The sequence below is a fragment of the Antechinus flavipes genome, chromosome 1 (assembly GCF_016432865.1).
Source record: "Antechinus flavipes isolate AdamAnt ecotype Samford, QLD, Australia chromosome 1, AdamAnt_v2, whole genome shotgun sequence".
NCBI classification, from domain to species: Eukaryota; Metazoa; Chordata; class Mammalia; order Dasyuromorphia; family Dasyuridae; genus Antechinus; species Antechinus flavipes.
The window spans coordinates 564,505,287-564,532,453 of NC_067398.1; the positions used below are offsets into that span (position 1 = coordinate 564,505,287).

The 27,167-nt window shown below is 36.1% G+C and overlaps 1 protein-coding gene across 4 annotated transcripts in view; it reads left to right on the top strand.

The window, feature by feature from the left end:
- DUSP22 (dual specificity phosphatase 22) overlaps positions 1-27,167 on the top strand; it is a 73,027-nt gene that overhangs the window by 14,429 nt on the left and 31,431 nt on the right. For all 4 annotated transcript variants that reach the window (XM_051970778.1, XM_051970777.1, XM_051970776.1 and 1 more), the window contains exon 3: positions 11,106-11,188. In XM_051970778.1, the coding sequence (XP_051826738.1) occupies positions 11,106-11,188 (83 nt within the window). The remainder of the gene's footprint in view (positions 1-11,105; positions 11,189-27,167) is intronic.

A 27,167-nucleotide genomic window follows, 5' to 3' on the forward strand; every position in this document is an offset into this window, starting at 1 on the left:
AGGCAAGGGGTAGAGTCCGAACACTGATGAGGTGGGAATTTCCATGAAGGGACCATAACTTAGGTTCTGACAGGTTGGGAGTAGGATCATAAATTCTGATAAATTGGGAGAGAAGGAGGTATTCAGCTAGAGACAGAAAGTCTGGAACAAGAGATATGCTTACATATCTCTAATTAATTTATCTGCAATTTATGGCTCTTTGGAATGCTAATGGTCAGGGTTCCCAGCCCTAATTATACTAATTATCTCAGTCCTAATGGTTAGGAAGGGGGTTTGCAACCAGGAGGATTGAGGCAGAACAATTTAGGGAAACTGAGGCAGAACAATAAGAGGAAACTGTGACACAACAAAGAAACCGTTAAGTGATTAACCAAATACCTCGTAAGGAAGCTCATTCCTCCTTAGTATAGGTCTCTAATCATTAATTATTAACTGTTAATTAAGAAATGTTTGAATTTTATTGAAATTCTTATGTCAATCTGAAATTTACCTTCCTATAATTAGGTTACAGTTTTACCCCTCCAGGGCCAAGTAGAACAAATGTAATTTTTCTTTTATGTGGTAGTCCTTCAAATTTTAAAAGATGGCAATTGTGTCATTCCTCCTGCCCACAAAACCTCCTCCCTGCCACATGTTTTCCAAGCCAAACATACTCTGTTCATTTATCTGAGCCTTAGGATGATGTGGTTTCAAGGCTCTTACCAGACTTGCCATTGTTTCCCAGATGTGTTCCAGTTTATCTGGGTCCTTTCTAAAATGTGGTGTTGATGATTAGATTCTGATCTAATCATCAGATTGTAGTCCCACCTAGACAGGGCAAAATGGGTCTATTACCTTCCTGGTTTGAGATACTTTTCTTCTGTTAATGAAGTGTAAGATAACATTGCCTTTTAAGGTAGCATTATTATTATCTGTTTTTAGCAGCCATGATATACACTGATAACTCATATCGAGCTTGTACTTCACCCAGTGTTAGATAGATAAGATAATTTATTAAGTGCCAGGTACTATATGAAATGCTGGAAATACAAATACAAGTAAAAGTAAAGATGGTTCCTTCCCTCAAGGAGCTTATAATCTAATAGAGGAAGACAATAAGTAAAAGGGAGCTACATATGAGTTTGTGGGACAGAAGGGAAGTAGAGTGAAGGAGTGAGCATAGCTAACCTGGATACTTGCTCAAAATGGGAGTTTTGAAAGAAACTCACCAATGGTGTGAGAAGGCTGATGTGGGAAGAAATGGTGAAATGGAGAGAGTCAGGAATAGAATTTTATTTCTCCATGCTCTCTGTAAGGATATAGTAACTGATTTTGCTAAATGTTCCTAGAGGAGCAAAAACTGTAACGTTCAGCTCATCTTGAAGGAAAGACAAGAGGTGGAATGTAGCAAGTACTCAGACTTGTGCTATTACCAGGACCACTCTTTCCCCTTGGGTAGGGATGGGAACAGCCCCAAACTTAAACCTCAGTGCCCTGAAAATAGCAGAGTTCTCCAGAAATTCTGTCATGCCCCAGCTTAGCCCTGCTGCTATTGTAGAGAGGAGCAAACCTTGAGAAGGAATCCACCCTCCTAGCAGCTACCAATACCAACCACCTACCAGTTAGCACCAATTTGGCAGGCAGACCAACTTAGCTGAAGTGCCATCTTAACATCATCTCCTCCATCATTTTTCTCCTGTTGGAAACATCCCAGGTTGCTAAGCCCAAGAAATATCACTTCCCCATACCTGCCCTTCCATATGACTGGCCCTGCTTCCATTTACCCCTTAAAGCCATTGGAGAGGAGAATCACCCTTGTGAAAAAGGGGCCCAATATCCTTGCCACCAACTGTCGGCTAACTGCCACTGAATGGCAGGTAAGCAAATGAACCTTGAGATCAGTAGCAACCTCCAGAGCACCAGCTTGGTTTTCAGTCCTACCACCAAGACATCATTTAGGGAAGCAGCTCTTGTAGAAATATGACCTGGCAGTTTTCTATGCAGGTACTGTAGTTCCTGCATCCTCAGCAGTCAGAGTTACTGAAAGCTCAGAAAAGAAAGCTCTTGTCACCAAAGTCCTGGGCACTGTCAAATGATGCAACATCAGAAATAGATATGGTTTTTATTAATGGAGATGACATTAAAGAAGGTGTATTACCATCTGCTTTGCTGTTGCACTCTAAGTACCACTAAAGTTTCCATCTGACTTGTAACTGAAACTTCTTATATAGATTGTGTCTCCTTATTAGATATGAGTGTCTTGAGAGCAAAACTGTCTTGCTTTTCTATTTGTATCTCTAGTGCTTAGCCTAAGTTTGTCATGTAATGATTGCTAAATAAATGCCTTTCATTTATCTCCTTGATGAATTAGTCTAGAAGTCTTGTCAAAGAATTTGACATGACTTTTTCTTAGTGAACCTATAAAAACTCAAAGTAATCACCTCATTTTTTTTTTGTTTTTTGTTTTTTGTTTTTCCCCACTAGGTGCTTACAAACCATCCCTTCTGGCTCTGTCCCTGAATTTTACCAATATTTTACATAAAACTCATTAACTTTCTTGGATAAAATTTGCTACTTTTCTATGGTATTTCTTTTGTTAGATAATCATTAGCATTTCAACAATCACACCTGTAATTTCTTTTATGGTCACAAATGTGAACATAGTCACTTGGGCTAAATAATAGGGAAAACTGGGTACTTTCTTAAAGTCTCCTCTATTCCATTTCCAATCTTTTTTTTTTTTTTTTCCTATTGTAGGCAGTCTATAAAGTTTATGGAAGCAACAAAAATGCTTCTTCCCATTGTCCATTATTTTCTCATCCACTATAAAGAATTGTTCTTTACCTTCTCTCATTTTCTTCTTGGCTTTAACACAGTTTTCAACTAAAACTTTGTGGTTTTTTTGTTTGTTTTGTTTTGTTTAGCATTTATCATAATTCTTTGCTCTTGTTAGGCTTTAGGATTCTTCTTGACACTATTCTTATGGTACCTGCCATTCTTTTGTATTTATCCTGTTACCTGTTATTGCTTCTTTGTCTTATACAGATGACTTCAGTCATTTTTGATTCTTTTCTTCCTTCCCAACCAGTTGCCAATTCCTATTGACTTTACATTTAGTCATTTCAACAAGTATTTAAATATCTGTTGTGTGTGTCCAGTCCTGGGCAAGAAGTAATGATGATGATAAGATATAATCCTGCCTTCATAGAGCTTAAAATCAAAAAGAGGGGAAAAAAAACACAATGGTGTTTGAAAAGGTATAAAACAAAATGCCATTTGTAAATTGCTTAGCACATTGTAGGCACTATATAAATGCTTCTTCTCTTTCCTTTCTCCTATATTTGTTTCTGTTCCAGCCTTTTGATCTGCCTCAACAGTACATCAGCTATCTATTATAGTTATGTGTAGCATTATTAGTGTCAAGGATGGTACTTTGAACCATTTAGATGTTTTATAAATTTTTTGTTAACTGGAATAGTATTTTCTTAGCAAGTATCATCCTATTTCTCCCTGTTGGTCTTTACCCCCATGCTTCTTACTATGCTTTTCACTTCAAGTTTATGGATTTTCATGCAGTTTACCTGTTCTTGCTTCTTTCTCTTTTACAGATAATCTTTTTTTCTTTTCAAGACTTGTTCATTACCCCCTCCCATTATTTGATACTTTATTTTCCCCAGTTACATGTAAAACAGTTTTTAACATTTGTTTCAAAAAATTTTGAATTCCATATTCTCTCCCCTCCCCACTGTCAGTCCCACTTTTTTTTTTTTTTTAATAACTTTTTATTGACAGAACCCATGCCAGGGTAATTTTTTACAGCATTATCCCTTGCACTCACTTCTGTTCCGATTTTCCCCCCCCCTCCCTCCTCCCTTCCCCCTCCCCCAGATGGCAAGCAGTCCTTTACATGTTGAAATAGGTTACAGTATATTCTAGATGCAATATATGTGTGTAGAACTGAGCAGTTTTCTTGTTGCACAGGGAGAATTGGATTCAGAAGGTATAAATAACCCGGGAAGAAAAACAAAAATGCAAGCAGTTTATATTCATTTCCCAGTGTTCTTTCTTTGGGTGTAGCTGCTTCTGTCCATCCTTGATCAATTGAAAGTGAATTAGCTCTCTTTATTGAGGAAATCCACTTCCATCAGAATACATCCTCAAACAGTATCATTGTTGAGGTATATAATGATCTCCTGGTTCTGCTCATTTCACTTAGCATAAGTTCATGTAAGTCTTTCCAAGCCTCTCTGTATTCATCCTGCTGGTCATTCCTTACAGAACAATAATATTCCATAACATTCATATACCACAATTTACTCAACCATTCTCCAATTGATGGGCATCCATTCATTTTCCAGCTTCTAGCCACTACAAACAGGGCCGCCACAAACATTTTGGCACATCTCTTTGGGGTATAAGCCCAGTAGAAACACTGCTGGATCAAAGGGTATGCACAGTTTGATAACTTTTTGAGCATAGTTCCAAATTGCTCTCCAGAATGACTGGATGTGTTCACAATTCCACCAACAATGTATCAGGTGTCCCTGTTTTCCCACATCCCCTCCAACATTCCCCATTATCTTTCCCTGTCATTCTAGCCAATCTGACAGGTGTGTAGTGGTATCTCAGAGTTGTCTTAATTTGCATTTCTCTGATTAATAATGATTTGGAGCATATTTTCATATGTCTACAAATAGTTTTAATTTCTTCATCTGAGAATTGTCTGTTCATGTCCTTTGACCATTTATCAATTGGAGAATGTGTCAGCCCCACTTTGAGAAAGCACATGTGAAGTTATGCAAAACATTTCCATAAAAGCCATGTTGTAACTTTTCATGCCTCAGTCTTTTACAGATAATCTTAGAAGTATCTTTGACTCTTTCCTCCTCTGTCCTTCCACATGCAGTCAAATTGGATCCAATCCAGTCAGAATTGCCAAATTCTGTTGACTAATTTTTATATTCAATTTACCAAATAATTCTTTTGTTATTTAGTTCTTTTCCTAATCAGTCTATTCCTTTTGAATGAGGTGTATTTTTTTTCTATTGTTGTGCTCCAAATATATTGTTTGCCTTACCAAATCTTGCTGACATCTATGAGCTTATATTTAGTGACTCAAGTTAAGATTTCTAGTTCACTTTCTCTGTTACCCATACTTAGTGATTAAGTATATGGCTACTGAGACTGAATGTCATTTAAAAAGAACAACTTTCCTGATCGTTATATTTACTGACTGATATTGTACCTGCTTAGAAGAAACAGGATATGTAAAAGGAAGGAGAGAAAGAAGCATTATATATTAAGAGAAAATGTTCCTATGAGCAATTCAGATAGAAAATGTTAAGAGAGATTTTGGGAGAAGATCATGGAGGAAAAAAGGAAAACTATCTAGAGAAATTGGTGTAAATGCCTAGGGAACTCATGAATTAACTTAGATCTTAAAAAAGAGGCTACTTGCAAGATCAGGTAATGGAAAATGCGTGCCAAATGTGGTACATTTATATAACAGTAGTATCAAGAAGGCTAAGATTCAGAATAAGCTAGTAAAAAAAACTAAGGTTAGAAAGGATTTAAAATAAAAATCATGGTTTGGGGGAAGAAAGAATCAAAAGCATAGGATTCCATGAATAAAACAGTGAAAATTAATGACAGTGAGAAGCTAAAGCTACTTAATTCTTACTTTCCTTCTTTAATATACTATTACTTTTTAATATGTAGATATTTTCTTTCCTGAAAGGGGCAAAAAAAAAAAAAAAAAGACTTAAGTGAAGAATATAAATCAAAGCAATTTGATAAGGGACACTTTGGGTGAAAACATACCCCTTAAAGTCACAGGTACTTACTTATGGCAGGAACAGCTGCAAGGCATTGTTGTCCATCACCTCATTTACATATGACTATTTCAGGCTTTTGAAAGATCTATTCCAGAAACTATAAGTCAAAAGAACAATTCAGGGACTGTGAGAAAACTTTAAATATTTTATAATTATAGTTTGTGTTTTAGTTGCAAGAGAAAATGAGATGCTAGAGATCAGAAGAAGATACAGTTGCTAATGACTTGAAGAGAAAGCTAATTATGGAGATCGAAGCAGAGAAATCTCTTGCTATTTGGGAAAAAAAATTGGATCAGAAGAGAAGAGTAACTGCTTCAGACTTATACCCAATAGGCTTTTAAGCTCCAGGAGTCATTTTGTTTGGAGGGGAACTGTAGAGTTGCTGAGAGCTTGTTGGAAAAAGCAAAATCTTGTATGAGATATTGGTTTGGCTCATTACTTAACTGACATAAAGTTTGAGAACTGACTGGGAATAGGCAAACCCTGCTGCTGATCTAGGAGCTGTTTTGATTGGATGAGAACCCTGAAATTCCTGGGAACTCATTGAAGAAGCAGAATCCTGCTCTGTGAACTGTTGGCTGGGCTTGTCTGTATTGCCCAGAAAACAGATCTTAGGAGCTTTGCAATTCCCTGCAATTTAAGGGAAGTGTTCATTATTGAAATAGCTTAACACTGCTTCAGCAGCCTAAGCGTAGCATAGAAGAGGATTTGTCCAGTGGGAAGTAGAGAAAAGAAGCTATGTGACAGATTTATCCCTAAAAGAAACATCAATATCCAGGTCTGCAATAGAGTCGTGAACTCTGATTACAGTTAGAATAAGTACATAAATTGTGATTTTTCTATAAAACATGATTGGGGGACTCAAGAAGATGACAGTTTTAGTCTATTATATATAATTTAATTAGAGTAGATTTAATGATAATCCTGTAGCCAGCTCTGCTTAACCCATTGTGAATTTGTTCAGAGTACTTGGTCCTGACTTAGCATTTTTTTTAGAACTTAATGTGTACTCAATTGAATGTCATCTGGTTGTCTAAGGAAGCACTTCTAAGATCTAAGGATCTTAGATTTGGAGCTAAAAGTCGCTTCAGAAGCCATATAGTCCAATCCCTTGATTTTACAGAAGAGTCCTAAAGTGGTTGATTTGCCTCAAGTCAAAAAAACAGTAAATAAAAAACCGGGATTTGAATCTTGATCTTCTAACTCCAGAAGTCTTTTCCATTGTATTACAGTGCCTTCTACTATAAACTTTAGATAAATAAATAGAATTTACTTTTCTTATCATGGTGCCTGGGACTTGTTGTTCATTCATTTTCAGTTATGTCCAACTTTTTGTAACTCTATTTTGGGGTTTTCTTGGCAGAGTAACTGGAGTGGTTTGCCATTTCCTTCTTCAGCTCATTTTACAGATGAGGAAACTGAGGCAAAAAGAGTTAATTGACTTGCCCAGGATCACATAGCTAGTGAAGCTTCTGAGGCCAGATTTGAATCTGATTCCAGGTCCTCTTCTAGCTGGCCTGGAACTTGGCGGGTGTATAATGATTGTTGAATTACATTTTATAGAGAGGACATTTTGTTGCCCTTCCCTATGTCAGGGAAAAAAAAAAAGATGCCATACTTAAAAATAGTTGTATAGGCTGGCTATCATGATGTTACATGTTGGACTATGATGATAAATTCAGTTTTCTGACTTATCAATGATCTTTTTAAAATTATACTATCATAGAAATACTTGATTTAATCCACAAATTAGAAATAAAATAAGTAAAAAATATTTTAAAAAGAGGGAAAACAACCAAAAAAACTAGGTAGCAGAGAGGAATGACTTTATTTCGAAGATGCCAGTCAACTTGTATATTTCTCCAGAAATTTGTCCAGGTAATCCCATTGCTGTTTTTGTGTTAAGGGGGAAGCTACTCGAAATCTTTGGGTCCATGCATAATTTCTGCATGTGCTGCTGATGATTTGTAGTCCCTGGCTATTTGAAGATCTATAAAAAATGTTTAATCTCACAACTTATGGTTAATAGAGCTCTAGAGAAAAAAAATTGGAGCCTTAACTGAGTAAATAGGAATTAGAAGCATGTGAAGTTTACCTTCTTGAGAAAAAAAGTATTTAGTAATCACAGTCATAGAATTTCCGAGCAGGAAGGAATCTCGGCAGCCAGCTAGGTTAAGCTAGTATACAATATACCCAGTGAGTGGATTATCTGGCCTTTGCTTGAAGGTCCTCAGTGAGAGGAGAGTCTATTCCATCCCTTATCCTGATCCTAGATTCCCCTTTTGGCTAATTTCAGTTGTCAAGGAGTTTTTCCTGTCATCTAACCTTAATTTTCTTTTTGTAACTCCTACCCACTACTCCTAGTTGGGTTTTTGGGGCCAAGCAAAACAAATACAATTTTTTTGAGTATTTGAAGGTAGCTTTCTCAGCCCCCTTGAATTTTCTCTTCAGGACATATATCCCCTTTTATCTAGTGCTGTTGCCTAGAGAAATGAGGTAGTCATGGTGCTGCTTCCAGTCAGCAATTCAACAGTATCTCTGCAGATAAGGATGTGGGTAGAGAAGGGTAGGGTACATTTTTAAAAAATGATGTGGAAAGAGTTAAGCTCATCAACCAGTAGAGCTTTGAGATGCAGTGCTGGATCTGAAGTGAGGAGTTATAGAGTTTAACTCTTTCTTACTTTCTTTGCTAGTTGTGTGTGACTTGCTTATTAGGGCCTTAATTTCTTCACCTGCGAAATGGGGGTATTTTGCAAACTTTAAAATTCTACAGAAATGTAGTGATGGTGGTGGTGGTGTTCAGTCATGTCTGACTCTTCATGACACTGTAAATCATAACTGGAGTAGTTTGCCATTTCCTTCTCTAGTAGATTAAGGCAAATAGGTTATGTAATGTTCCCAGGGTGACGCAGCTAATAAATGTGAGGTTGGATTTGAATTCAGGTTTTCCTGACTCCAGGGACAGCTCTCTATCTACTGAGCTAACTAGGTTCCCCATAGAAATGTGAACTACTAGTTTATTTTAATTTATTTTTTATATGCTGTATTTGTTACATTGACATATATATGAATAGGTTAGTATTGGTAGTCATTAGGATAAGAAATACAGGTTTTTTTAAAATCTAAAAAAAGCATCTTTTATTTCATATTTTAGAAGTGGATTTGAAATTTGCAGATTTATTAAAGTTCAAAATATTAGGCAAAATTAAACAAATCCTTGTATATAGGGCCGTAAAAGCTAGAGTTGAAGGGAACTATTGGGCTACTCTAAACCGGAGCTTCTTAACCTTTCTTTGTGTCATTGACCTTGTTGTCAATCCAGTGAAACATGGACCTCTTCTCAAAATATAGTTTTAAATGCATAATATAAATATATAGGATTACAACAGGGAAAACAAATTATATAAAATTATAGCTTTAAAATTTTTCATGGACTCTACATTAACCTCTTTAACTAGTCCAGTCCCATTTTATAAATGAGAAGACTGAGACGAGGAGGAGTTAAATTACTTGTGCTTGGCTAGACAGTTGTTATGGTGTGACTATAGAGATTGTTACCTTATTTTAGTGCTTCTCTTTGTTTACATATCTTCCTACATGCTCATCTTTGTTAGTATCACACCCATTCAGTAGGGTAAGCTCCTAGAAAATAAGGCGTCTGTTGTACATTTGTCTGAAGTATAGTATTTAGTATCAGCCTCTGACATTTGTGTTGGAAACCCCAATTAAATCCATGTCATTTTAGTATGGGATGAATGTACAGTTGTCCTTACTCTGCTGTTCCAACTTACCTCTTTCCTTAACCATTAGTAATTGTAAGAGTGATGGAAATTCTAGCAGTTGGCAGCATCTGGATTTTAAAAAAAGATGTGGTCTGTGGAGACAATTATAAAGTAAAATCATCATTTGAATTTTACCCTTTTAAAAATAATTTTTGCCTTTCACCATCTTGTACCAAAATCCACAACATTGATTTGATCTGACTGTTAAAAAGGTTTGAAAATCCTAATTTCTGGGTAATTTAATTGTTTTATTAATAAGATCAGTACATTATTAATAAAATAATGGTCATTTGGCCATCTCTCTTAGATCAAAGACAGTCATGGTGATGGACTTACTGTTTATATACCTTTCAGAGAGTAGTTGTTTTTGAGGGGTGGCAATTAACTCTGAATAGATATCACCAAGTAGCTAAGAGTGATATTATGCCACCTTAAGACAGATCTAGACAGACTATATAGAAAGATTATATCCAGACCACTTCTAGCCTTGGACAATTTATTAAAGTAATTAATAAAATAAAATAAAGAATTGAGCTCTGTGGACTTCCTCCAGGGTGAGATCTTGAACCAGAAAGTTAGTCCAGTTCCATTATCAGCCATATCCTTCTAGAGATTGAGCTTTTAAAATCCCTTTAGACAAGGGAGGAGCTCTGAATCTCACTGAATCATTGATTATTAGTGATCATTTCTCACCTTGAACTGATGACTTCAATCTAAGGTAGGAGAGGAACATGGGATAACTCACATTCTTACCTTCTTTTTGGGGGGGTGCTCATTTGTTCTGAGACTCGACAGATGATACCAGTTCCTCCTGTAGCTGAGCAGCCCTGATTTCTACAAAAACAAAGTTCTCTTTTTTTCTCTTTCTATAAGCTGCTGGGATTCAAGGAGAATGAGGTATTTTGATGCCTTGATGATTCAGAATGCAAATTATTCTGTAGCCAACAAATGATTTCACAGAGATTTCTTTTGGGATTCTAAGACTGGAGAGGTTATATTTTTACCACTGTTCTAAAGTAATTATAGATGATATAGAAGAAACCACATTTCCATGTGAATTTGCTCATACCTGGAGAACTAATTGCCTGACAGATTCTTGTCCCTTCCACGTGGTACTGTTTTGTTGTTGATTTTAACTAGGGTTTCTCTCATTAAAAGATAATTACCTGGTTTTAACTTTTGAAACATCTGAATTGTCATTTGGTCGTATTTCAGCGCAGCCTTTAATTTACAAAAGCCACCTGAGGACTTTGCCTCTCTTCCTAAAGACAGTCAAGCATTTAATGAGTTTCATCCTTGGAAGTTTGTTAAAATTTAAAACCATAGATTGTTCTTTAAGCTACCTTTCTTTTTTTAGAACCAGATACATTCTGAGTATTTCAATTTATGAAGTTTCAAGAAAGCCAAGTTCATATGAATATCATTTTTATCCTGTCTTGAGCTTTAAAATGAATTGTCAGAAATTGTAAATGTGCTTTCTTTTCTTTTCTTTTTTTTTTTTTGCTTACAGATGCAAGAGATGCTGAGCAGCTGAGCAAGAATAAAGTTACACACATTCTCTCTATCCATGATAGTGCAAGACCTATGTTGGAGGTAAGACCAAACAAACACAGCTTTGTCAAATATATGCAATATATGTCTGTACCTGCCTAAGTGTTTTTGTCTACATGTAGAACTTGTTTTAAAGCTTTAACTTCCACCATTATATAATGATGGCGAAACCCAACATTTCCCTGGCATTAAATATATAATTCAAAGTTAATCTATTACATAACTGACTGCCACAGATTTGTCTTCTGGCTGTGAAATCCTTAGTAGTATTAATTCTGCCTATTGTTCATCCTTATTTGTCCATTTGGCTGTTTTTGGTACCAAATCAAGTCAATTTCCATTGACTCAATGGCAAGGGAGAGAAACCTGACTTATCATTTTCCTTTGCATTTAAAATACCTTTTAAAAACCATTTTCTTCACCTCTTCCAAAGCCAGCTCCTGTGTCTAGTGTTCAGAAAAGCTTAGGTACTTCATTTCCTGATCTTTCCCTCTTAGATTCAATTATCCTTGGTTGGCATTTAGGAAAAAGGCAATTATATTGCCTTGTTATTTTCCTGGGGCTCTACAAGCAGCTGAAGAAGCTGTTATTGTACTTCAAGTATATCAGGGTAAACAGGGTGTGTCTGCCTGTTAATGTACACTAATTCCAAAAACATTTTCAAGTTTTAGCTGATGGATGGTTTGAGCTATTCGTCCGGAGTAAAACCTATTTCTGTGAGTTAGTGTTGACCATACAACTTACAGATGATGGCCACAAAACCTCTTTTTTTTTTTTTTTTTTTTTTTTAAAAGGTGTGTATGTTTTTCTTTTTTTAGGGTGGGGTGGTTGGAGGGTGGGGGACCTGGAAAGCTTGTTCTGAGAGAATTCTGCTTTAGCCTGTTCTCATTGAAATTCAAATGTGGCTGGAGTTAAGTAGATTTTGCTTGTAAATTCTGTTTTCTTTAAGTATTCCATCTGTCTGAGTTTCCAGAAGCCTGAAACATCTTAATATAGGGTAATAAATGAGTCTTTAGTTCTTTTTATATTCAGTTGTTTTCAATCCTGTCAGACTTTGTGAGTCCACTTGGGGTTTTCTTGGCAAAGATATTGGAGTAGTTTGCCATTTCTTTCTCCAACTCATTTTACATGATGAGAAAACTGACAATTAGAGTTGTAACTTTTGTCCAGGGTCATCCAGCTGGTAAATGTCAGAGGCCATATTTGAACTCAGGTCCTCCTGACTCTCACCCTGGCACTTTATCCCGTGTAATACTAGCTATTCTTTGTATAGCCAAGACTTAATAGATAAATGTTAGCTAAATCATGCAGTAGCTAAGAGCATTGGATGTGGATTTAAGTTCAAATCTAGCCTTAGACATTAGCTGTGTGATTTGAAGAAGCCACTTTCTGCCTGCCTCAGTTTCCTTATCTGTAAAATGGAGATTATAATAACATCTCTCCTTCAGGATTATTGTGAGGATCAAATGATATATCTATAAAGTACTTTGTAAATCTTTTAAGTACTATATAAATAGCTGTGTTGACAAAGCAATTATAAGATGTATTAGCTTTTTAGTTGGATTACAACTTAGATTCTATTCTCTGTTGGATATAGAATCAGGTTCTCAGTTCTGCTACTTTACTAGGTATATGAACTAGGGCAAATCACTTTAGTTTTCTATAGAGAATTGGTCTAGGTCAGTGATATGTTCTGTTCATATAAACTTTTTATTTTGTTAATTTCCCCCCAGTTACCAAATCTGGTTCTGGAAGCACTGGGGCAAGCCAATGGAACACAGTCACTGACTTGACACCTGTGCTGTAGCTGACGTCTAAAATTTCCTCCATCTCTTAAAATCACTTTCTTGTATTGCATAGTTTTGCTTTGAATTCAGGTCTCCTTCCTAGTCTTGCTGAGTACATTTCAACTTGCCCCACAATTCTTTTGCCAAGAAATGCTTCTTTAAAAACAACAACAACAATAACAACAAGTAGTTTAAACTTTCCTGATAGGCAGTAGAGATCCATTGAAGATTTTTGACAGGAAGATAATTTAATCTGGGAGCATCATGAAGAATTAACTGAAGGTAGACTTCAGATGGGTGATAGTATCCTTGTAATTCCCTCTGTTGGCAGAGGCAATGAAGTTTTTGTTTGCTGAGAATAGTTCATCATCAGAAGAGGAGCCAAGATCTCCCAGGATTGTATTCTATTTTAGTTCAACTGCAATGAGTGGCTTTTAAATTCATTAAATGAGGTATGGATTTTTCTTCATTTTGAGAAATGTCAGGAAGATCCCAAAGATTGGCCATTCTCTATGATATTTTAATAGAGCAGATCAAAATCTGACCCAGGTGTTCTATAACCATGCAGATATTAAATTCTACTTGAACTCTGAATTACAGAATCATGGAATCTTAGAGCTACAGGGGGAATCATCTAGTCTTATTATAAAAAGCAATATGGTGGATATAATGAAGCAAAGGGGTAGACCTGTAGTTATGAGAACTGGGTGTGAACCCCCGCATCATTTACTAATGATGTGACTATGAACAAGTAACTTTACCTGTTAGCTCCTCAGTATGTTTATGTGCAAAATGGGGATAATGCTTGTGCCACCTATTAAAATCATATAGAGGAAACTATTTTGTAAATCTTAAAGCATTATATAAATTGGAATTATTACAATATAGACTTTCCCTCTTTTATTATTTTTTTTAAACAGTTGAAGAATTTAAGATCACAATTGATGAGTGACATTACTGGAATTGGAATTCAGATCAGAAAACCAAGGACAGACTAATTTTTTTCTTCCTCCTACATATATTTTTTCCTTTTCTCACTAATATTATGATCTGTAAAGATGACATATATATTGTTTATTTTTGTTGTTTTGTATATTTTCTCCTTCCACCTAAATCGTCTTATAGTTGTGACATTTGAGCACTATTATTATTAAGTGTTTAGAAAATACCCAGTATTTGCCAAGTATTTGTTTTCTGGTACAGCATAAGATAGTTTTAGAAGGAGGGAAGCCAGGGCTCCAACAAGTTAATCTAAAAGAAATTATATGGTAGACTATTAGAATAAAGTTCCATTGGCTTTGGAATTGCCAAATAGCACCAGTACAGGGGTCCCCTATAATCACTTTTTGACTAATTAACCATCCCCCTTCTTGTCTCTGGTTGGTGAAAATTTCTGAAATTGCTGCTGCTGCTGTTGCCATTGCCTCCAAGGCCCACATAGCTGGTGGAGCCACCTTGTTTCACGCCCAGGGCAGCCCCAGCTCCAGTGTCATAGACCTTCTTTCTACCTCCTTGGGATGGAAAAATATCTCACCTTGACTTGCATTAGCTGGAAAGGAGCAGCACTCCTTCAAAGTTGGGGGGAGGGGGTGAGGCAGCTAGGTGGTGCAATGAATAGAGCACCAGCTCTGAAGTCAGGAGGACCTGACACTTAACACTTCCTAGCTATGTGACCTGGGTAAGTCACTTAACCCCAATTGCTTCAGAAAAAAATAAATTTAAAAAAAAAAAAAAAAACAAAGTTGGGGGAGTTCAACTTGAATGTCCCTTCTACTTTGCCATCTTGCTTCTACCTCAAAACTTTTGGAATAGAATTCTTTAGTGTTCCCTAGCTCTTCGCATGCCCCAGTGGGCCCTATACTTGATCCTCCAAACCAGTGTTCTGGCTTAGGTTTCAAGCCTAGTGGCAAAGGCCATGGTCCAGGAACAGAGTTGAGTTAAAAGATCCAATAGGGAAGTGATGTCTAGACTGCCTTTTTAAAGATGGTGGGGTAAGAGTCTAAAGTTCTTTATTCTCATAGGTTTGAAGGGCTCTTCTTGAACCTTGGTGGAGATGAGTAGTAGAGAGGAAAAGGGGAAAAGATAAGACTTTCCTTGGGCATCTGATGTCGTTTATTGAAGCACATGAAGTAAACTGATTACTAGCCACCCTGGTGAGTTGGCCAGGAGGATAGATGGGGCAGAGATGGAAACAGAGAGAACTAGAACCATCTTGCCTATGTAGGCACTTCATACATGCCTCTTTTAAAAAAAATTGAATCGAAAAATTTGGAACACAAGATTTTGTAAGGGTGAATGTTGAAAATTATCCATGCATATATTTGAAAATAAAAAAGTTTTAATTACAATTAAAAAAATTGACTGGAGAGTTCTTAAAATCCTCTGGTTAGTGTAGCCCAGCATCTTCATGATTTTGCTGTACCTGGGCCAGCCAAGAGATTACAGCCCATCTAGCAGCATGAAACACTGTTCATTCAACTGCTATTTGAATGCTTGTGATATGATCCATAGTGCTTTATTGCTGAAGCTGAAAAGATGAGGCAGCAAGGTTTGGGCAAGCAGTCATGAGGGCCTAGACTTAGAGTTGGGACAACTCTGCCTTAAAGAGATGAATTAATCTATTTGAATGGAATTTATTAGATATACATTAAGTGATGGGCAGGTAGGATATAGATAGCTATTAGAGACCAAGGAATAACAACCAAGGATGATTCTTACTTGTTTTTATTGAAATTTTGCATGTTTTAAAATGGAAATTTGTCAGCACATGCTCTATAGAATGGTGAGCTGTCCAATTCCACTTTTATTGCTGTCCTGTTGCATGTGTTACTGAAAAGATATTTTCCCAATTTGTTGAAACAACTTGTGATTCTGTCTTTAACACTGACTGTGAAGTAATAACACTGTAACATGGCCAGGGCAGTAGGGATAGATCTGGGGAAAAGGGATTCTAAAAAGCTTTTTTATTGATTGACATGCATTGTTTAATTCCTTATTCTGTGCCCAGAATTACTAGGCGCTTCAGGGAATACCAGAGGATATATCACCAGTGCTACATCATCCATATGGGTCTTATGACCTTAAAGAAATTAGAACTGATTCTTACTGGTTTCCATCATCAGCGTTCCATAATGGTGCTATCTAGCACTGTTCTTTTCAATCACTTGAGGCAAAAACAAACCTGGACATATAAAATTGAGTTGGAACCTCATCATTGCATCTTGGGTTCAAGATTTGGGCAAATTTTGATTTCTTTTTTAATGAATCAGTAAAGGATTTATTAACTTTGAACATAGGGTTGGTTAACCCTATGTTATGAGTAGAGTCGGACCCAATATTGTGAAGGGAAAGGACATTATAAAAATCAGACCCAGTATTGTGAAAGGAAAAGGTATTGTAAATATTGCTTTTTCAGATGAGTCTATTATTAGGCAGTGTTACATAGGCTAGTCACTTTAGCCTCCCTTGTCATCAGTTTCCTTAGGGGTAAAAATGAGAGGAATGGGTTTGTGACTCCTGTATAGTCCTTTCTGTATCTAAATACATAATCCTATGATCCAATGTAAAATTATAGGGTGAAGTACAGTGGGAAAATTGGAGAACTTCAACTTATTTTAACAGACTGAGCTGAAGGAGATATGAATTAATAAGGAAACTCCCTCCTCCTCCCCCCCCCCCCAAAAAAAAAAAAAGAGTTCTACACATCATTTCTACCTTTAGGGCTACCCAATATTCTCTAACATACATTCTGGGAGAGGTAAACTACATACTTTGAAAAAATTATATGGAAAAATGGTATTTTAGAATTGAAAGGGACTTGGAGATAATCTCAGTCAAAGATTTTTAATTTTTATTTTATTTTTTTAAATGTCATAAGGCTGTCTAGCCTTTGAATTCTTTTTCAGGATAATGTTTTTCAAAGTATAAAATATATTACATAGGATTACAAAGGAAATGAATCCTTGAAATATGGTTACTAAAAATATATATAAATGTATAACCAAAAAAAATGTTGTTTCACATATTACTGGGGGAAATAAAATTTTTTTAAAAAGCTATCACAAGAAAAAAAAATTACATATATATATATATATATATACATATATATATATGAATAAAAAACTCATGGACCCCTTAAGCTCATGGGCTCATTTTACACTTGAGAAAACAGCTGTGGAGAGAGAAGGAAAAAAACTTGTCCCTCAGTCCCAATTTAATGCTTTTTCCCCACTTTGCTGTGTATTTTCTGTTCTGATTGTTACTTAGTTCTGGATCCAGCCTGAGTGAAGAAGCAACTTAGATTTTTTTTTTTCATTTTTAATATTGAATTTGAAATTCTTCTCTGTTTATCATAAGGAAAGCACTTCCCAGGTCACTTTTGAATCCCTTTCCTAGGGAATTTTTTTTGGGGAGTAGGGCAGAAGTTCTGCATCAAATAAGTATTTGTCAAATTTGAAACATGGGGAGAGCAGGAAAGGGGATGGGGGGAAGAAAAGGGAGGGGAGGAGAGAGGGAAGCTTATGCATGAGAAGATAAGAGAGAAGGCTTCATGGAAGAGGTGACTAATGAATTTGGCAGAACAACCCCAGATAGGCTAAATTCCTGTAGAATCCATTCTAATTATGAGGGACAGAATTAATTAAAGATAAAGAGACAAGAATAGGACAAAAATGGCTGCCCCAGAATGGCTAAATTGTAGAATATGTGAAGGGGCTTAATGTGGAAAGAGACTGAAAGACAACTGAATGCCAGATTGTGGAGGCTTTAAATGCCAAAATTGGGAATTTATACTTTAATAAGCAGTGAGGAAGCACTGATTATTTTTTCAATAGAGAAATGATGTGATGACAGCAGCCCATTATGATAATTAACAGATCACTTGGAAGACAGTATTTTAATTTCAAGATTAATTCTAGATCCTGTGTGATGAAGTTATTTAGCACTTGATATTCCTTATTTTGAAAGTGCTAACTGGTATTTGTCTCATTGAAGAGTGAACAGGTGTGAGCATGGTGCTATTTTGGTCAAGACCCATTACTTGTCATTGGTTTGGAGGATAGTCATTCCTTTTTACCAAAGTAGGTGCTTTTTTGAGTCAAAACCCCACTGTTGTACATGTGGAGTATCATCTGTTGTTTGTTGGTGCAGAAGAAATAATATTGGGTCCCTGCCAGTAAAAGCTTTTTACACCCCCCCCCCATATGTCTTTCTAATGTAAATTTTTCAGAGTATGTTTCATTTTTCATTCTTTGTCTTTTACCAGAGCACCTGCAGGAAGCTTGAGTTATTTACTTTTTACATATTTATTTTTTTTTAGTGTTCTTATCCATTGCAGTGCTAAGATAGCCATTAGAATGTAAATTTCCATCCTATGAGTTTTCTGTCATCCGTAGATAACATATTCCTATGCAATCCAATAATGTATTGGGTGTATACCAGATTTTGTGAGATGCTGATTTTAGCTCTGCCATTTTATATGAAAAATTGATGACTTATAAATTTTGTATCTTGAAGAAATTAAGTTTAAATAAAAATGAGATGAATTTGACAGGTCTGTTCTTGAAGATAGCAAAAAAAGTTTCCCCTCCTCCCTCGCTTTAAGAGTCCAAAGAATTGGACTTAACAAGATGCAGGAATCATAGGCTCATGTATAGTTAGATGGAAGACAATTGGTTTAACATCTTGGCATCTTTCCCTGTGTCTTTAAATATTCACAAGTCTCCTTTATCCTTAAAAAAAAAAAAAAAAAATTGCCTCCCTCCAAAAAAAAAAATCCTCTTCTTGATCCTTTGGCTCTTCAAGCTGTAATATTATTATTCTCCTCTCCTTCATTGCCCATTTCTAGGGTAAGTAGTCCACCCTCTTTTCTATACTTTTCATTCTTTATCCCTTTGCAATGCTATCTGACTTTCTCCAAAATTGATATCAGAATTTCTTCTTTCCAAAGATGCTTTTAATGAGCTCCTTAGCACCTAGTAGTTTTAGTTTTTGCCTTCATTGATTTCCGCAGCATTCAGCATTGTTAGCCATTCTTTCTTTTTTCTTGGGGTTTTTCCCTTTTGTTCTGATTCCCTCCCCCCCCACTCTTTCTCCTCCTCTCTCGAATAATCTCGCCTCTTTTGACTTCCAAGACACTCTGTTCTTGCTCTCTAATTTCCTCTGTTCCTTAAACATACAATAACCTGTGGGCCTCCCTCTCTCCCATGCTCTCTATACTGTTTGCTTTTGTGACTTTACTCCCATGGCTTCCATTATTATCACCCCTATGCAAATGACTTCTTAGTCTGACTCTTTAGCCCAAATTCTCTTTGTCCAATTTCACATATCTCTGCTTGTCAACATCCAGATATCGGACATGAAAGCACCTCAGAATCAATATACTCATAACTGAAACTCATCCTTTCTCCTTCCTTTTTCTGTCTTTTTGTCTCTTTGCCAAATTTTCTCTTCTTGTTTGGTATTAATGTTCTTCTAGGTGCTGAAGCTGGAAACTTCAGAGTCATTTATGACTCTTCCCTCTCATTCCTCACATCCAGTCAATTTAGTGCAAGAAATATTGATTATATGCCTACTGTGCATGAGGTGCTATATTAGGCACTGGAAGATACTTTTTAGTATTTGTCATATCCATTTATCTTTCCATCCAAACATCTTTCCATCTAATCATTAATCCATATTTATTGCAACCAATTTCTTGAAGGCATTGGATTATTGTATAGCCTCCTCTGCCGTCTTGCCTTAAGTCTGCTCTCTTCAATCCGTCTCTCACATTGCTATTCAAGTAATCTTGTTAATGCAGCTACACTGATCACATTATAACTCTTTTCTATAAACCTTCATTGGTTCCTAATTACCTTCCAAATAAACTATAATTCCTATAACTTGGCACTCAAAGTCTCCCACAATCTGGTTCTAGTCTAATGCTATTTCCCTTTGAGTATTGAATTCCAGAAAACTTAGACTTCTGGAGCCCTATTCTCTTTCACCCTCTTCTGTTATACTCTTGTTCATCATACTGTCCTTGTGTTTGGCAGGAACTCTTAATCTTTCCCTACGTTGTCCATTTATCATTGTCTTCATTTCTTTCAAGGATCTTTTCAGTTATCATGTTCATGAAGCTTTCCCTGATTTTTTCCAACTGAGACAGAGAACTGTTCTTTTGAAAATTCTAATTAGCTTTTTCTGAACTTCTCCCTTTCTGCCTAAAAAATTCTTCATTGTGTCCAGATCTATTTGATTGTAAGCTCCCTTGAGGACAGGGACTATTTCTTATTATAACTCCTGTACCTAATCCAATGAGTTATCACTTAGTAAATATTGGATTGAATTTGTTATTCTATTGAATTGTTTAACTTACCTTAGTTGAGAGCCAGTTATGGAAAAAAGAATCATACTGTGATCAAGGTGGCTATATTAGCAAGATTACTTGAGTAGCAGAGAAAGAGAAAGATTGTTGAAAACCAACAAATTAAAAAAACCTAACTTATTTTGATTTCCATTTTTTTCCTCTTCCTCTCACATCCCCCAAACAAGCAAGCAATCTGACAAAGGTTATATATGTACAGTCATATTAAAATTTTTCCACATTAGTCAAGTTGTAAAAGAAGAATCAGAACAAAAGGGAAAAACCACAAGAAAGAAAAAAAAAAACAATAATAAAGTGAAAATAGTATGCTTTGATCTGCATTCAGATTCCATAGTTCTTTCTTTGGTTGTGGATAGAATTTTCCATCATGAATCTTTTGAAATTGCTTTTCTCAGCAATATAGTGATCTATCTATCACTGTCTATCACAAAGTCTATCAAAGTTGATCATCTGCACAATGTTATGTTACTATGTACAGCGTTCTTCTGATTTGGCTCACTTCACCCAGTATCAATTTGTTTAAGTCTTTCCAGGTTTTCCTGAATCCACCATTTTTAATAGTACAATAGTATTCCATTTTCCACAATTCCAAATTCCACAATTTGTTCAGCCTTTCCCTAATTGATAGACATCTCCTCAATTTCCAATTGAAAGAGATTGTTGAGGAAAGACTTAAGGTAACATCATAAAGGAGGCTTTACAATAATCCAAAATTTTCAAGAGAGTAGTTGCAATAAATATGGATGGATAGATAGATGAATGTGAGAAACACCACAATAGTATCCTTGATGTTTCATACATAGTCTCATAATTAACATTTGTTGAATCAAGATTCTTGAGCAGCAGTTCTTAACATGGGGTTTGCTAATTTAAAAAAAATTGACAACTATTTCAATATAAATGAATTCTTTTATAAATATTGTATTATGTTTTATGCATTTAAGAATATTATTCTGTAAAAAGGTCCATAGACTTTACCACACTACCAGAGGAGTCTGTAACACAAAAAGGGTTAGAACTCTAAGACTAGAGGAACAGAACTTCTCCATTTCATTTCCAAAGAGACTTACTAGGAGAACATGGACAAGAATCACATAAAAGGAACAAACATAGATAGCAGTGTTGGAAAAGTAGCTCACTTAATAATATATAATTTCATCTAAACATTGAATCTTCAATTGGATTTGAAGTTCTTTATTCAAATGATTTTGGGAAGAGTTGTTGAATCATAGCATTGATGACTTGTTTGGACAGAAGAATAATACTCTAAAAAAAGATCTTTAGAGTTAAGATTTTCAGAGATGCTGAGGAACTGTAAGGCAAAAGTGGAGGCATTGTATAGGTGTGCAAAATGCCTGTGGCTTTTTTTGTTGTGTGTCCTGGTGAGGTTCACTGCCCTCAAAAAAGCCCTTCTTGACAGCCTGAACTTTGTTGCATCTCCAGTGCCATCTCTGCCCTGAAGACCAAAGGCTCGCAGCAGCTTTGATGTGTGTAGGTGAATTTATTTGAAGCCAGCTGAGATTTGAACAGAAATGACTCAAATAGAAATGATGAAAGCAGGTATCGGAAACTGTCTAGTCGTTGCTATTTGTTGAATTAAGATATATCTCAGTTTCTTGTATTCGGGGAGTCTAGAGCATGGAAAGGTTTCCTGTGTCTGGCTACTTCAGGCATTGAAGAGTAATCTCACATTGAAATGGAGCCACATTAGTGTTTTCAGAAAGTGTAAGAGACTTTGGCACTGGCTTGGGAATGTTTGCATTTGGAGATTTCAAGAGGCTAATCCTGTTCTTGAAAAGCTGATTCTTTAAATCACCAATGAAAGAACTAAAATTAAAATCCTTTTTGTATTGCTTTAGAGATCCCAAGGTATCCAGTCCTTTCTTTCATGAATTTACATCTCTTCCCCTGTACATTCATAAAACTGATGGCTCTCCTTGAAACTGTTCCTTGACTCTGGTAATTCTCTTTAATATACTTAAAAGATAGGGTGTAGGTAGGAGAAAAGAGGGATAGAATGAGAAGTGTAACCAAAAGCTACACACACACACACACACACACACACACACACACACACATAAAACAGCAATGAGCTCGCCCTTGGCAAGCCTTAGAGAAGTGACAGATCTAACTGGAGAAATGGACAATGAATTGTTTGCAGGAACAAGGGGAAAAGAAAGTGGTTCCATAGGAGGAGGCCAGGTTTTATAATACACATTTTATCTGAATTAAGTGGGCACGAACTCCATGGCTTCTAAAAGATCTAATCATGTCCATTTTAATTGACTAGTAGGTGGTTGGAACACACTTTGCTTTTGTTTCCATATACATTCTATATATATATATATATGTGTTTATGTATGTATATATATACACACATACGTATATGTGTGTGTGTGTGTGTGTGTGTGTGTATGCATTATGTTTTTTTCTGCTGACCTCCAAGACCTCTTCTGTCAGTCTCATGCATTGGACTGAGATAATTTCCTTGTGGCTGAATAACTCTTAAACTTTGGAATAGCTTTGGCAGTCGACAACTAAGTGTCTCTCAGTAGGTGTCTGTGTTAGAAGTGGTTGGGAAAAGGAGTGTTTAAAAAGCTGTAATCCATGACCTGAAGTTATTCTAGGAAAATCTCCAAGGAGAGTTCCCATTTGGCTCTTATCTAGATTTCCCTAAATGTAGTCTAGTCTTTGTTAAAACACTCTAGCTAACAATGCCTATGGCTCTAGCCAGCTTAAAAGCTCTTATCAGTCTTTAACATCCCCCCCCCCCAAAAAAAAAAACAAAAACAAAAACAAAAAAAAAAAAACATTGTCAGGTGATTTAATTATCCTTGCATATGTTGGGCAGACATTTATTTTTTATCTTTACCTAATTGACGGATCTAAATTTTGATAAGTTGGCCCATAGACAATTCAAGAAACTTTCTGGTTAGTAAAGATGTTTTTGTAAATATAGCAGATTCTTGATCCCTGGCAGGACAGATAGCATTAAATTCATGCCCACTCATAAAGTACTATAGATAGTTGAAGAAATGGAATGATGAGAGACTAAAACTCAGTGAATTAGTTTGGAAAGATTCCCTGGAAAAGGTGAGTGAGTCTTAAAGTTTTGAAAGTGAGGGATATTAATTTGGTAGAGACAGGTATGGAAGAATGTGTGACAGCAAAGCATTCTTTGTGAGAAACTAATATGTTTCTTGATTCAGGGGCTGGAAATGATGAAGCATAAAATGTGATCAGGTAGACACACTAGAATCATTTGGAGGAAAGGGAGGGAATATGCATTTATTAAGCTCCTACTCTATGCCAGATAATATTTGACAAATATTACCTCATTTGGAGAGTATAACTTTGCTGAAGTGAGTCAGTCTCAATACTTGTACCATCTAATATAAAAAATTGAAGTAAGTTTGATATACTTCCCTTCCAGATATGGGATTGGGGTATGATGTTATAAGTCAAGTGTTTGATAGCAGACCTCAGCCTACAGTCAAGTTTAAATACGATGTAAGTAGTCATTGGTTAGGAGCCCATACAAGTGCTGTTGGTCAAAAAATTAAAAGGATTGGGTTTCCTTGCCACTTCCAGGGAAAAATGTTTCAGGCCTAATCTGACTTTCATATTAGCTCTTAATACTTTGTATCTAAGAGATGAGAGCATATGGTCAGTGTGTCTCCCCACATCTGGAAGGGGAAGGAGTTAAATCAGTTTTAATTTTCTATATGAATAGAATAAGTATTTACAATGACTCATTTAATTATTAGTTTTACATCTTTTCCCTCTCTGTGGTATCTTGGGTATTTGGAGAACTTAGGGTAGAGGCGTAGGCATGGTGTGGCTGAGAGAGTGAGTACTTATGTTTGAAATCAGAAATTATCTCTACCTTTCATTTATGACCACAGCAGGAGCAAATGTGTCAGCATTCATCAGCAAATGTGAGCATTGCCCACTATTTAATGATGATTTTTTCTTTTCACTTAATGGTATTTTTTTCCTCAATTACATACAAAGAGAATTTTCAACATTCACTTTTGTAAGATTAAGTTCCAAATTTTTTTCCCCTCCTTTTCTTTCCTCCCTCCATCCCCATGACAGCAAGCAATCTTGATATAAGTTATACATGTATAATCATTTTAAATATATTTCCATATTAGTCATGTTGTGAAAGAAAAATCAAAACAAAAGGGAAAGACCACAAGAAAGAAAGAAACAAACAAACAAACAAAAGATGAAAATAGTATGCTTCGATCTACATTCAGTCTCCATAGTTCTTTCTCTGGAAGCGGATGGCATTTTCTATACCAAGTCTATTCAAATTGTCTTGGATCACCACACTGCTGAGAAAAGCTAGGTCTGTCATAGTTGATCATCACAGTCTTGCAGTTACTGTTTATAATTTTCTCCTGATTCTGCTCACTTCCCTCAGCATCTGTTTATAAAAGTCTTTCCAGACTTGGAAAGTGTCTGGCCAAATTTTAGTTTCCTTAAGACTACTGAACTCTATATGAACTCTGATTTAGAGCCTTTTGTCTTAAGAGCCATTGTGTAAACATCATATACATGTTCATAGGGAGAGACAGGACGTAGACTACTTTAAGTTAGAGACCTCAAGAACCTAGATGAAGAAGTCAGTAATTCATATCCCCAAAATTGTGTTGAGTGGGCAAAAGGAGATAATGTAAATGATTTGAGTCTCGGATTTGATGTCCAAGACCTGAGTTTTAGTTGTAGATCTGACTGTCACCTCTAGTGAGTTATGGAATTAGCAGAATTTGAGATTTGGAAGAGATCTTAGCAGTTGGCTTGTCCAATCCCAATACAAAAGAAACCCCCACTTATAACTTATCTGAAAAGTAATCTTCTAGCTGCTTCTTGAAAAGCTTCAGAGCAGGAGAGCTCATCACCTTTTGGGATAGCCTATTCCATTTTTGGAGAGGTTGGGAAATTTTCTTTGATTTTAAGCCTTTTTAATTTCCATCTCCTGGTGCTGGTTCTGCTCTCTGAGGGCAAGCAAAATCCTTTCTGCAAACACAGTAGCTTTTCTCATGTCCTCTCTGAGCTTTCTCTTTTCAGTGCCCAGTTGCTGTGTGGCTTAAAATGCTTTGCCCTACTGGTTGAGTTCTTGACATGCTCCAGCTCATCAATGTCCTTTTAAAACTGTGGCATCTATAAATGAACATGGCATTCTGAACAGATTCTCATTTTAGCAGTTTTCTCTTTCCTCTTTTATAAAACAAAGAGGATTGGACCAGATGATTTCTCCTGCCTCTCTTAGTTATAACATTCTATAACTTTGTCCATATTTTGTAGGAGTGAAATCAAACCTGGAAGAGGAGGGGTAATTTGGTCACTGTCTGGCTTAGAACCCGGGTCTCTTAATTTCTGGTATAGGACATGACACCTTGGATTTCTGTGGAAGACATTTCTATTGTCACCTATCAGAGATGACTTTGCCAATTGTTTAAATAGCTTGACTACTATCAGTATTCGCTGTGAAACAATATTTTCTTGTAGCATCAACACTGAAAAAACCATCTCTGTTAAATTGAACTGCTTCCCACTAATTAAGGCTGCTATTTTCTTCATAAGATATCTTCCTTTTGACTCCCCATCCTCTTATTTTTTACTTTATTTTATTTTTTGGCAGAGTCACAGCATCCTGACTCCCTAAGCAGAGCTTTTCCTAACTCTGCAATGATGATGATAGAAGATCCTATCTAGCTGATGACCTTCCTCCTATACTGGGGTAGAAGAGGGTGCAGTTGTAAAAAACAAAAATAATCCTGTTAGATTTCTTTAAATGGGTCCATCTGTCTGCAGAGAAGTGAATGGAGGAAGAGAGCACTTTGTGAGTTGCTAATTCTTAAAGGGCCCATTTTGATTTGGATTTGTTAATCTTCAGAAGATTTTGGACCTTTCTTCTGTGCTGACCCTTTCAGAGAAAAAAAAAATATCCAGTATTGTTATGCATGTGATTGTGTTTTGGGAATAAAATAACCCTTAGCCACCATAATGCCTATTGGCCAGCATCTTGTCACTTCCTCTTGTTTAAACACTTTTTTCCAATTTACATTTTTTTTCTTAAGGCCATTACATTTCTTTTTTTTTTTTCTTTGAACACATTATGTTATCCAAACTTTTATCTTCTCTGCAAAGATATAGGTTGTAAGCTTTCTTTGGCCTGGCATTCTTTGCTTTCTTCAAACTAATTCAAACCTACCTTCCAAATATACTTTATGCTATTTTTCCTTGATTCATTTGTCAGTACATCCAAATTGGATTCACTCTATTCCTTTCTCAGCATTCTTTTTCAGTTATGGCTTGATTCTTCTTGATCCCATGGACCATCATATGCCAGTGTTACCCATGAAGTTTCTTGACAGAGGTAACTGGAGGGATTTGCAATTTCCTTCTCCAGCTCATTTTACAGATAAGGAAACTGAGGCAGGCAGGGTGATGTGACTTGCCCAGAGTCACACAGCTAGTAAGTAGCTGAGGTTGAATTTGAACTGGGGCAGTCTACCAGCCTCCTTCCTCTGTGTATACCAGTAAGTTGTCTCAGTCTATAATTCATCTGTGGAAATCTCTCTCTTCCTTCAAAGCTTAGTTCAGGTAACATCAAATACTGCCTTCCACTGAAGGTGATCTTTCCTTCATCAAGTCTTCTTATAGAATTTTGTCTGGCTCTCAAATATTTGATATCTCCAATTAGAACAGAAACTTCTAGGGGACAAAAACATGTCTTCTATGAAATCGGGTAATTCTTGTGAAAGCATTCTGGGAATCAAGACTTTTTTGTATTCTTCAACTGGATATAAGACAATGGTTTTTACATGCAAGATACTCTGTAAATTTTGAGTGATTT